Source organism: Macaca thibetana, chromosome 8, assembly GCF_024542745.1.
Source record: "Macaca thibetana thibetana isolate TM-01 chromosome 8, ASM2454274v1, whole genome shotgun sequence".
NCBI lineage: Eukaryota > Metazoa > Chordata > Mammalia > Primates > Cercopithecidae > Macaca > Macaca thibetana.
The window spans coordinates 10,606,945-10,620,005 of record NC_065585.1 but is presented as its reverse complement, the minus strand read 5'-3'; the positions used below and the strand labels follow the sequence as shown (position 1 = coordinate 10,620,005).

Sequence of the window (13,061 nt, the reverse complement as noted above, 5' to 3'; positions counted from 1 at the left end):
AGGTCCCAGAGTCAGTCTTCGATCAAATTAGTAACTAGCCTTGGGGATGAAGAAATAAGAGAAAATAAACAGTACCCATGTGTGTGACTTTTCCACAAACTACTATATGACCACCAGCAAATGTGGCCCAATCGCTTAAGAGATGACTACGCCTCTTCCTTCTCCTCCCCTTTCTTCTCCTCCTCTCTACTAAGTGCAAACATCTACAAACTTTAGGGGACATCAAACATGTGAGCGGCAAGGCACAGACATTGAATCAGGAGACAAGGTTTGGCTTGGCCACTTGCTCGCTTGGTGTGACCTGAGGTCAGTTATTAGCACTCCTTTCATTTCATTATTTTACAATAGGAATGATTATGCCAAGCTCACAGGGCCATTGTGAGAGATAAATTAACACGTAATATAATAATCAATAACACAGCATTATATCACATCACTAGAAGCATGTGCCAACAACTTATTGAATCCGGGCCCTAATAAAAACAATTTTAAAATTAAGATGTCTAAAAATCAAATACATCACCTGTGGGTTACCTCACAGTTTCTGGATTTCCTGCTATGCTATTTTCCCTGAATCTGGTGTAAAAAACTCATATATGAACATACATCCAAGGTACACATGCATACATATTTACATTTTTCTAATATAGCACTTCGAAGTAACATAAAGATTTTAGCAGATGCCAAATACTAAGACTTCTCAACACTTCTCCTCTTACTGCTTTCTCTTGCTCCAGTTACCCACCCTTACACTTCAATGACTCTCTAAAACTGGGGGACACAGTACCCTGGGAGAAGCAGCTAACTCTGCTCCAGGCCACAGCTGAAGGGGATGTATTCCTTCTGCTATAATTAGAATACAGAGTTCTGGCGGGAGCTGCCTAGCCCTGGTCCCCAACCTGGGCAGGAATAACAATAATACCAACAATGACTGCCTTGTTTGACACCAAGTCCCAGTGTCTAGCATGGTGCCAGGCCCACTGTAGGCGCTTGGGAGATACATGCTCAAAGTAGAAATATGTGGATAAACGTAATAGTGGATTTGAGCCATTCATCAAGAACTTACTGTTGGCACTCTCTGGGAATCTTAGAGAATGACATCTAATCTTTGCAACTGCTATGGAGGTATATAAACCAAGATTCAGAGAGGTTAAGTACCTGGCCCAAGGTCCACAGTGATCAGAAATCCCAGCCCAGGTCCATCTGACTCCCAAGCCTGTGTTCACTCCAAGTCTCTAGAAAGACTTGAGGGACGGCTTGGAAGCCATTGGAAAGCCCGCTAAACCCCATTTTCACCCTGCTACATGCTCTAGGAGTGAGCAAAAGATTTCGTAAAGCTTAGCACCAAACTATCTGATGTCTCTCACAGCCTGTGATTTACTGAACCAGTTCTTGAGCTAGTTTAATCAGGTGTATTTTAAGGGGAGGAAAGGGGCAGGCCCACTGAAGCAATACAAGTATTTCTTCCTTAAACAGCATGAAATGTGCATTTGTGTGAGAGAATGCCTCAAATCCATATTAATGAATAAGTGATGGCTAAGAGGAATCTGTCTTCAAAGCATCAGATGCACATAAAATATAAGCCAGGAGTACAATATTTACATAGTGCTCAGTACTACCTTAATTACTACAAAGTATCCGAGTTCTGAGGAATCAGTGCATCCAGACAGGCCCTGGTGGCAGAGACCTGGCAATGTCACCCAGTGCTCTCAGGGTGAAAGGTACGTGGGAGCCAAGATACGCAAGCTCGTAAGCCAAATGTGCACACGTCCCCCAGCTCCATGTTGAGTGACATCATGTTAGCAGCTTAAACTTGGCCATGGTAGAAATATTTACACGACAGAAATTGGCAAATTCTACAAGTCAGGTTTCCCCTCCCTCCTACTTGGGAAGAGCCTATGCAGCCATCCTTCCCAGCAAGCTTTGGGAACACACAGTAAACCACCCAAACTCCATGGAGAATGCCATAGTGCCTTCCTTTAGAAACCTGCAAAGAACAGAAGTGTCTGATGTGGGAACTCTCGGCTCCTTTTAGGCCATTCTCCTGACCTCCTCTGCAGCACTGTGCACTGAACCCCTCCCTGGAATCCCGGGATCCTTGTGGCACGGCAGGCAGGAGGGTCTTTCCTAGGAATCAATAGCTGCACATATCACAGTGTCACACCATTTAATACAGCTGATACACAAGGGATCCCTGCACGTGGTTTAAAGGAGACTGTAAAATCCTTCTGAGAAAAATACATGTTATTTGTGTTTTTTATGATGTTATTTTAAGACATCTTCCTCTATATCAAAACATGAAATCATAAAGTATAAAGATATTTTTGGGGGAGTAGAAGAGGAAAATAAAACCAAATGGGGATGGAGAGAGTTACTTGAAATTAATCAAAAGAAAATGAAAAATTGCAGTGGTTCCAAACAATTCAACATTTCCAAACAGTAATTGAATCTGGTTTCATGTTCTCCTTTCATTCTGCTCCGCTCTCCCAGACATAAAAACAACGTGAACTTTGTGCTTCTGAGATTTCTAAACTGTGTTCATACTCCACCAGCCATCTGATTTCAGAGACTGTTCTCCTGCCAGAGCACAGCGGCGCAACGTCTCTTTAAGAGTCAAGAGACACGGGGTTGTCTCCTTCAACGTGGCCCTTGAAGGGAATGGGGGGATAAACATATATACATACATATGCATACAAGTGTATTTGCATATGCAAATAATACATCTCTATATATGTACAGATGGCCCTCCATATCCATGGGTTCAACCAACTGCAGATTGAAAATATTCAGGAAAAATAAATAAAAAATAACAATACAAAAATCAAAAATAATATAAATTAAAAACCAAACTATAATAACTACTCACATAGCATTTACATTGTATAAGTTATTATAAGTAATCTGGAGATGATTTAAAGTACATAGGAGGATGTGTGTAGGCTATATCCAAACACCATGCCATTTTATATAATGGACTTGAGCCATCTGTGGATTGTGGTATCTGCAGAGGGTCCTGGAACCAATCCCCCATGGATGCCTAGGAACAACTGTGAATATATATCTGTGTGTGTGTGCGTGTGTATGTGTGTATGTGTATCTCTGAAAGAGGAACCAAAAGCACCCCTGCAAAGATAAAACATAAAACCCTGTTCCTGTCAGGGAATAACGACTGATTACAGAGAGTCTTAGGAAGTTAACTGGAAACTTAGGGCATGAAACAGTTCAACCTCAGCACATTTTTCGCAAGGCAATGATGAAAGTTTGGAAGCACAGGGCAATGATGGTATCATCACTCAGATCCTCACGCCTGTCCCAACAGCCACAGTAAACATCTATTTCCTGGCAATCCAAACCAAGAGTGTGAAGGATGTGAAAAAGAATCCCTAACCTGCAACTCCAGTTATTTACTGGGGCTGTAAGCCAATCTATTCTCCCCTCTGTAATTCCTGGACATGGGGCACTGGCATGGGTCATAAAAAATAATGTGATGGCTCCACAAGTCCTAGATATGTTCAGAAAAAAATATACAAAAGCAAGGACTGAACATGTACTGCATGCACGTGTTTTTTCATTTAATCCTCTCCACCATCGTGGAAGATGACTGCTGTGAACTCCATTCTACAGGTGAAGGGCCTGAGAGCTTGCCCAAGATGGCGCAGCTAAAAAAGAAGAATGCAGATTGGAGCCAGGGCCCTTCCCACAGCATATCCTGCTCCCCAGTTCCATAAAACTGCCATTAGGAAAACGAAGACGCAAGCTCACCATTACCCCCAGATGGATGGCTTTAAAATTATCCTGAGTCTTCTGTGCTGCTCATCTATTTCCGTGCATCAGCCCTGTCACTGAAAGTGCTGAAGGATATAGTCAATTCATTTGTTTTACATTAAGATGCATTTCATGGCTATTACAGCGAGCGGAGCTTCACGCTGAAACAAAACTCCAAGCCTCCCCAGCTGCAGCAGTCTACAATTCCACATCTCTGTTTACTGGGGGCAGATTTCTAAATCTGTCTTCAGCTTCAAATAGTCACAGGACTTAGGAAAGAGGAGCAGTAAACAGTGTGCTGCAATCAGTTTTTAGCTGAATTATTGAAGTGCAGATATAAATACAACAGAATTCTCTGTATGGTAACAACACATAAGCTAAGCCCTCTCAAGTGGGAATGTGATTATTTATTGAAATAAAACAACAAAAAACCCCACAAAGTTGTAATAATTTAAAATGAAAAGAGGCTTTTATCAATTCTCATCAGTTTAAATGTTCTAGAATGCCTTTTTTTCTTTTCAGGATGAATAAGTAACAAGCTTACTCAATAAATATTTTTAGATAATCCGAAAAAGTTCACCTATAAATATGCCTACAATAGCATTAGTTATAACTGCAAAGAAAGAAAAAATCTAAAAACCCCACAATGTTCAATAACAGAATTGTGTTTCCATTCAATATTGAATTACAAAAAGCCCTTAGAAGTCATAATTAGGAAGACAATGTACCAAAGAAAAACAAAACGTTCCTGTTAATGTGAAGTAAAGAAAGACAACTGAACTTTCATCTCTGCGAACTTTATGCACCGACGAAGAATGGAAGGCAATGCTGACAAATAAGCATTGCTGAGGGTAGTAGAATCTGTGGGTGAATTTTCACTTGTCATTTTAGACTTCCACTAAGGTTGTTATAATACTAACCAGGCAGGAGGTAATGCTGACAATGATAAGGATGATGATGACAACAATGATGACAAGGAAGAACGAACATCACTGGCACATTTAGGTGTGAGAACTGAACTGCAGGATGTCAGCAGCTCTTCCCACTGGGGGACTTGGTATACAAGGAAGCAGGCAGGGCCCCAGCTTGCTGGCCCCTTGCCTACCTTGCTGGATGAGCACCTCCGCCGCCAGCTCCCCAGTGCCCACGTTGGCGTACTCCTCGTTGGGGTGCTTCCTGTTGTAGTGCCGCTTCAGAGAGCCAGATATGTTGCAGGAGTAATGGCAGTGGGCACAGCGGAAAGGCTGTGGGGACAATGAGGAGGCGTTAGAGAAGGTGGGCCCCAGATGTCTGCCTTCACTGCTGCTCCCACCTGATGAGCATCTGACACCCAGAAGGTCTAAAATGAGCAGACCCCATCACCTGTGATATGTTCTAGGGAAAACCACTAAGGCAAGAATGCTGAGACCTGACTCTGCAGTGACCAACCAAGGGACCAGGACAAGGTGCCTCAGAGGAGGAGCTGTCTCTACTGAATGAATTTGCTTTTGTTACTTCTTTTCTGTTTTCATCCACCTCAGAATTTAGTTTTTGTTCAAGAAGAAGACCAAAAAAGCAATATAGTAATCTATCATTTTTTTAAGCGAATGACATTAAAAGTAGCTCTCATTACAGTTAGTTCCCTGATCTACAGTCAGGAGTCACATAATGACGTTTCACTCAACCTCAGACTGCATATACAACAGCGGTCCCAGCAGTAGGTTCTACCATACAGCCTGCAAGCGCAGGTAGGCTATACCTTCTACATCTGTGTAAGTCCATTCTATGATGTTCTACAACTAAGAGTTTGCTTAAGGACGCATTTCTCAGAACGTATCCCTGCTATTCAGTGATGCGTCACTGTATTTGCTTCTTTAGCTAAATCAATTCCTCCGCAGTATTTGCCTGCAAGCACCGGCATACACAAGTGTCAACCATTAGAGAAGTCTAGCAGGTAAAATCTATTTCTCACGCCCACCTGGTCAAGACAAGGCACTTTTGGGATGAGGCCACGAATGAGTCATGCAGCCTTGTCTTTCCCCTGGCACAATGCCTTGGAGGCTGCATAAACAGTGAGGCTGGGGAAAGAGGCACCTGCTGGGCCCCTGGGGAAGCTCAATGAGACCTGGCCTTTGGCTGCTCAATGGAGGCGCATCTCCATCACTGTTAAATTCCATGCCACGGCCCCTGGTCAGGAGCTGCCAGCATGCCCCTGTAATCCACATGCTGTATGATTCCGACAGTGCTCCAGGGTCATTCAGGGCCTGTTTGATGACCCAGCAGCCTTCTAGCCCAGGAGGAGCAGAAGAGCATGCAGCAGCCAAAATGGGAGCAGCACTCTGCCTGGTGCAGGGGACTCAGATGGAGCAAGTCCAGCCACACCTCTGGCCTTGACCAATGATAGAACCTCAGGCAAGTCGTGAAACTTCTCTTAGCATGGATCTTTACATGAGGCAAATGAGGATCATGCCCATGTCATAAGGTTGTTGTGAGAATTAAATGGTATCATATCAAGTGATACCTAAAATGCCGTGCAAAGCATTTCTTACTGATTTTATCAGCAATTCTATCACAATTCTTACCGGGCATCTGGAAGCTGATGTACCACTGCATCTATTAAGACCTCAAACAATACCTTTACTCCTTGACTGTCCAATTCATCAATTTTTTCATCACTGTTACCTATAAGAGCTAAACCAGCAACAGAAATGTCTGAATGTGAAGTACACCAACAGTAGAGAAAATGTCCTCTCATCTTTGAAGCTTAGATCAGTCCCTCTTTCAACGTTTCTTCCCTTCAAGTATAAAACTGTGATGCAGTCTTCCCATAGAGGCAGATGGGAGAGAGGGAGAAGGGGAGGAGGAGAGAGGGGGAGAGAGAGAAGGGAGAGAGGGAGAGAGGGGAGAAAAGGAAAGGCAGGGGGAGAGGGAGAGAAGGGAGAGAAAGAGAGAGGGAAAGGGAGAGGGGGAGAAGGATAGAGGGAGACAGAGAAAGAGAGAGAGAGAGAGGGAAAGGGAGAGGGGGAGAGGGAGAGAGGGAGACAGAGAAAGAGAGAGAGAGAGGAGGGAGGAAAAGAAGAAAATGAAGAGGAAAATCTTCCACCTCACCCCCTGCTTAAGTCATACTCCTTCCTCGTAGGCCCCTTGCCCACCACCTGCTCCAAGAGCTGTTCCCCCTTCAGCCTTCATGCTGTCACCTCCCTTTCTCAGGCCTCTGCCATCTCCTAGCAAGCAACTCCTGGGGGTGCCTTCTGCTCAGACCTCATGCTCCTCCATCCCATCTCCTTAGGCTGGTTGCCCTATCCCACTGTGGCAGGTGTGACATCGTCATGCCACTGTCACCAGGTTCTGCCATGGCTCAGCTTTCTAGACTTATTTATGGGATCTGCAACACAGACTTAATGTCAAATGCTGGATCTTTCTAAGGTGCTGGCCTTGGGCTGGATTTGTTCTTCTGCTCTGATTCCAATTATCATTTTTGCATTGCTGATTGGTGGATCTATATGTTTTGTTGGGTCCTCTCTCCCGAACCATAGATGGGAATTTTCAACTGCCTTCCAGGTATCTCCGCAGGGACGTTCTATAGGCCCCTTAAACTTTGGACTCATATCTTTCTGCAAAATCAGTTAGTCATCAAAGACAGAAACCCACAGCCATCTTTCATTTTTCCTTCTTTCTTACTATTCAACTGATCACGGAGTCTTGTCCAACCTTCCTGGGAAGCCTTTCCAGAGCGCCCCTGTCCTCCTCTCTCTCTCTAGCACAGAGAAGGAGACCCTCCCAGCCTATAAAGGGAATACTGCCATCCCCAGAAGGGCCATTCTTGGAAAGATACAGGGCAGTTAATCTGGTTGGTCAACCAGCTCTAAAACATTCCTCAGGGACTTCGCCCTACACCAAGGCTCACACTCTGGTTACCAGATGCTCTGTGCCGCACCGTACGTGCTGTGTTTCTACATTAAGTCCCTCGGGTAAAGAATCCTTGGAGTTTGGCCCAGAGCATTTACTAAACAAAAGGACCTGGAACAAAGGCAAAATTTGTCTGGCTTTCTCATCTATCTAGTGCATAGAGAACAAAAGGTCTAAAATTCTAATATATGATTACTGCAAAGCTAAAATAAAAGTTAAACCATTTTCAAGTGCTTTCATCTCTAAATAAGCAAACAGCATGCAGATATTATTTTTGGAATGTTAGCATTTACACAGAAATCAAAAAGTGAAAATGCTATATCGCCAGCATCGGGCAGTCAGTGGGCATAAAACGCAGGAAGAAAAAGGGTGATGAAAGTAAGAAATGGTCCTGCAAACCTAGCTTCAGACTCGAGAGCCAATTTCACCCTTCTTGCAGCAAAGCAGATAAACAGCTTCCTGTGAGTTCAGCTCCTTTTCTTCCCCATGCCCATCCATTGGCAGAATTGCTAATGAGAAGAAAAATTGCCAAAATGTGAGCATATTGGCAAAAAATGTACGTGAGAGCCCAAATGAGGATTCAGTCTCTGAGCTAGCAATTTCTATCAAAATTTTCAATTCTGAGAGTTGAAAGAAACACCTGACTTGGAGAAATCTTCTCCCCATGGAAGCCTTCCTTCTGCAGCCTCTCCAGCAGTCTGCTGTCTACTTAGTCTCTGCTTTGATGCACGGGGTTCAAAACATGCCCCGGCAGTCTTTTCACTGCTGAACAGTGCAGGGGGAGTTAGGAAGATAAACCTCCCAGTTCCTTTCCTTCATTGGTCTTGCTTCTATCCTTCATATCCATTAGAACCTCTACATGAAGTCCATTACCACCCATTTTCTGCTGGGGATCTTCTCTCCCGAAGTGTGGGAACTGAGCCCCATCTAGGCTCTTCAAGCAAAACAAGATCTGATATGTGAGGCACTGCCACAGGCCAGCAGAGAATTCTCCTGGGGCTGACGCAGGGGAGGAGACAGGCAGAGGGAGGGAACAGCATCGGTAAGCCACTGCCAGACATAAAGCCTGCTGCCTTATCAATACTGCAAGTCTCAAGGTTTCATTTATGGAGCATATATTTACTGACCTCTGACTGTCCTCTGACCCCCAGGGATACATGGTGAATGAGGCAGATTTGTGATTCCCTAAATATATACACGTTTGGGGACTTAAATATTAACTCCAAAGATTAAATGCTATCTGGGCAAACTAAATCATAGAACTTGGTTTCTAAGTCAGAAACTCGCAAACAACAAATGACACTAGATCTCAAAAGGGAAGTTATTTATTCAGAGCTTTCAGGACAGAATCCAGCCTAGAGTTGGGAGGAAGATATAAGTTGGCTCCATAGCTCATTTGGAACGCAACATCGAAGTTCTTATCGTGGTCCAAAAAGCAAGACAGGGAGCCCATCAGCATAGCTATTATTCAATGTTGCACATAAGTTCTTAACCAAAGTAATGAGATCTAACATGATAAATATTACTGATTTCTCTCATTTTCACTGATAGCTACTATATGCCAGATAGCTCTAAATGTTTTGCATGGATTAATTCCTATAAGTCTTACATCAAACTCATACGGTACGTGCAATGATTATCCTCATTTTTACAGGTAAGGAAACTGAGACACAGAATGGTTTAGAGACTTGCCAAAGTTTCACGGTCTCCTAGCCTGGCTACTTGATTTGCATCAGATATGGGGCCCCAGGCCCAGCCAACAATAAAGAGATTATCTGGTTTTCCACTGGCCATTTTTTCCCCTAGCATATATCCCCCTAAAACTCCAACTGAGAGGGGCACAGGTTGGTATTCTTGGGTCTCCTGGACATAAGGTGGCCCAGATCTAAGTATCAACCTCTAGACCAAGGAACCCCATGGTTGACCGGGAGAGATGTGGGCAGTTACTGGGCTATCACTATGAGGCAAGGACTGGGCAGAGGAGATGACGAGGGTCAATGCCAGCCAGGTCAACACAGTGTGCTGTGTGCTGGGTCAGGAAAGTCATGTTAGGCAATGGGAGCCCCTGGGAGGTGTCAGGCGGGACAATGGCCAACTTCCCATTTTGAAATATCACTCTGGATACTTGGAAGTTAAATGGAAAATGGACCTTGAAAGGAACAAGACTGGAGGCAGGGAATCAATTATCCAGTTAACTGCAGTGGCATGGACGAGAGATACTAAAGGCCTAAAATGAGGCAGGGGAATAAAAATATGGGAAAAGAAGACAACATTTAAGAGAGATGAAGAAGGTAAAATCAGCCAGACCTCACGGCTGGGATGATGTGTGAGAGGGAAGAGATGGAGCCTCTAGGATGACTCCCAAGCTTCCAGCATGGATGGCAGAAGGCAAGGAAGGCCACCAGCAAAAAGGAAGTTATATGGATAATGGGAGGGAGAGGATGTATTCCTAGAACTCTGAACATCCCACAGGGTGGGTCTAGAACTCAGAGGACAGCTCTGGGCTGCAAACACAGATCAGAGGACAGGCAACTAGCAGAGGTCCTAAGACTGAGTGTGGCCATGGAAAGAGTATATCAAGTGAGAAGAGAAGCAGGATTGGAACAGCATCCTGGAACACAGGAGCAGGCAGGCAAAAGAAGGTGGACTTGGAAGAGGGATGACAGAGGATAGCAGGTGTGAGGATCAGGGGAGTCTGGAATCATGGGATCTGAGGAATAAGGTCCTCCAGGTAGAGGAGGATAATGGAGCTGAGTGCTCTAAGAAATCCAACAGGAAGGGGCCTCCCCTGTGTCCACTGGACCTGGCAATCAGGGGGTGGCACCGGTAACCTACCAAGAAGAGGTTCAGCAGCATGAGACAGGCAAAAGTCAGGCTTCAGCAAGTCAAGGAGAAAAGATGAGGAGCACAGGCTGGGTCATGTTCCTTTTTCCAAAAGGTGGCATCAAAAAAAAATCTTTCTCAAAAGGTACATTGGGCCAGGCACAGTGACTCACGCCTGCAATCCCAGCACTTTGGGAGGCTGAGGTGGGCGGATCACTTGGGGTCAGGAGTTCAAGACTGGCCTGGGTAACATGGCGAAACCTGTTCTCTACTAAAAATACAAAAATTAGCCAGGCGTGGTGATACATGCCTGTAGTCCCAGCTATTTGTGGGGCTGAGGCACGAGAATTGCTCGAATCTGGGAGGCAGAGGTCACAGTGAGCCAAGATTGCGCCCCTGTGTTCCAGCCTGGATGACAAAATGAGACCCTGTCGCCAAAAAAAAAAAAAAAAAAAAGAAGAAGATTAAAAAAAGGTACAGTGAAGATTTGTTAAAGCTGAAATTCTTTAAGTCCTTATTTTTATGTCAAGCAAGCAAGATGTCACCACCATAGTAAAAGTCTGGGTGACAGAGTGAGACCCTATTGCCTCTTAAAAATAAAAAGCTGGTAAAATACACATTTTCATAATTTGAGAATTTGCTGTTTTGGTTCTTTAAACAAAAACAAAGAGAATAGAAGAGGACAGGGAATCATATCTCACACATGAAACTGGGTTCTGAAAAGCCTGATTAGAAGACATCTAAAAACCTCTAACTACATTAAAGTGATCGCATTTCCCATCGGCATCAAGGAACAGACCTAGAGGAACGTTGTAAAGCAGATGAGAAGCTGGTGATGAGGTAATGTGCAAGGTCATGACATTGGCAACTGACTGCAATGTAGAGGATGGCTTTTTGGTAAAACGAGGAGTTGCTCAGTTGGCTCCTATTCACAGCAAGCAAGAAGGCTGTCATCAGGTAAGGTTTTTGCAGTCTAATTTGTGCAACCAAGTATGGTATTAAGGTGGCACATATATCAAAAGGCTCAAAGATCAGATGTGAATCCGCCCCTTTGTTGACAGGCCTACCTTGGAGAGGGTGAAGAAGAATAAAGGCAAAACAGAAAGTGCTCGATGACACTAGTGTGTGAAACCTGGGGCCATACATCACTATTTCAACCTTAGTTTAACAACCTGGCTGGTGTAGTAATCAAGATACAGACAGAGACAGACATACAGAAGGAGACTAACCACCCATCTGGTATCAGAAAATTTGGATTCAAATGCAGAAAAAGGCCATGTAATGGTTATGACCTACATGAAGTGGACTGGTTGGTACAAGACTATTTATACACTGCTGATAGACAGAAGTGGTGTTATTAGAATGCGGACACCTTTACAACACAGAAGGACCTTCTCAAGGACATGATTGCATTCTATGTCAAGCAAGGGTAGAAGAACGGAGTGCGGCAGCATGAATGAACCGGGAGCAGGAGAAGAGGGTCAGGCGTTAGGCCCACCACTAACAGTGGAGTCACCCTCGCCAAGTCATTACACCTCCACTGCTTTTGATTCCGTATCTGTGAAATGGGACAGCAAACCTTTCCTGCCTACCTGATGGAGTTTAGATGGGGCACCAAAAACAGAGCACGACTGTGCTTTGAGAATCAAAAAACACCATAGGCCTCACTACTGTGGTCTTTAATCAGTTCATTAGCGTATTAGCACAGGAAACTAGCAGATGCCCTAAGACTGAACGCAGCCATAGAAAGAGAGTGTATAAAGTGAGAAGAGAAGCAGGATTGGAAGAGCGCCCTGGGGCGCAGGGGCAGGCAGCCAAAAGGAGATGGGCTCAGAAGAAGGACAAGAGAGGACAGACAGTAGGTGAGAGGATCAGGGGAGTCTGGAGTCTGGAGCTCCATCTCCTCCCTCTCACACATCATCTCAGCCCTCAGGATTGGCTGGTTTTACTGGCTCTATCTCTTTTAAATGTTCTCTTTTAAAATGTTCCCACATTTTTATTCCCCTATCTAATGTGGTCATCTGAGGCTCCAAGAAACCTCCTGGTGGGTGTCCTCTCAATTTTCCCTATGACAAGGACATTCCCTTCCCTTCTAGAGAAGCTCTTCTCTTCATATGGCCTGGGACCCTGTGTAGGAGGCTGCCTGCCCGCGCATGGAGGCACAGAGTCCCTCCACCACCTTCAAAGGCTACAAAAAGTCCCACCTACATCACCATGACCCAATTAAACTGCACCCACTCATACATCAACTGCCCTGGACTCACTCCTGTAAATATAAGTAAAAAGACTTTCATAATATTGCATGTTAAGTCACTTAGAAACACTAACCGTCACTCTCATATGCCGTTATTCCTCAATGGCCATCTAGCGGACTGGGAAATTCTGAAAAAGTGAAAAAACTCTAACCTAAAAAATAGATTTCAAGTGTCATAAAGTTTTTATGAACTATATTTAACCATCAGTTAAGTTAAACTTTGGCCTGTAGGCATTTGTTCATCTTGATTTTGTAGTTTTCCTGTAGTTTGGGGTCATTTTTTAGGCTCATGAAAATGTGCTCAGGGTTCCATGGATCAAGTGGCCCTGCC

At 44.3% G+C, this 13,061-nt stretch overlaps 1 protein-coding gene across 6 annotated transcripts in view; it reads right to left on the bottom strand.

Moving 5' to 3' along the window:
• The window catches only part of ZFAT (zinc finger and AT-hook domain containing), a 235,157-nt gene that overhangs the window by 53,281 nt on the left and 168,815 nt on the right, over positions 1–13,061 (bottom strand). For all 6 annotated transcript variants that reach the window (XR_007728259.1, XM_050801563.1, XM_050801566.1 and 3 more), the window contains one exon: positions 4,871–5,009. Coding sequence is in view for 5 of the 6 variants with exons in the window: in XM_050801563.1 (XP_050657520.1) it covers positions 4,871–5,009 (139 nt within the window). In the remaining variant the exon portion in view is untranslated. The remainder of the gene's footprint in view (positions 1–4,870; positions 5,010–13,061) is intronic.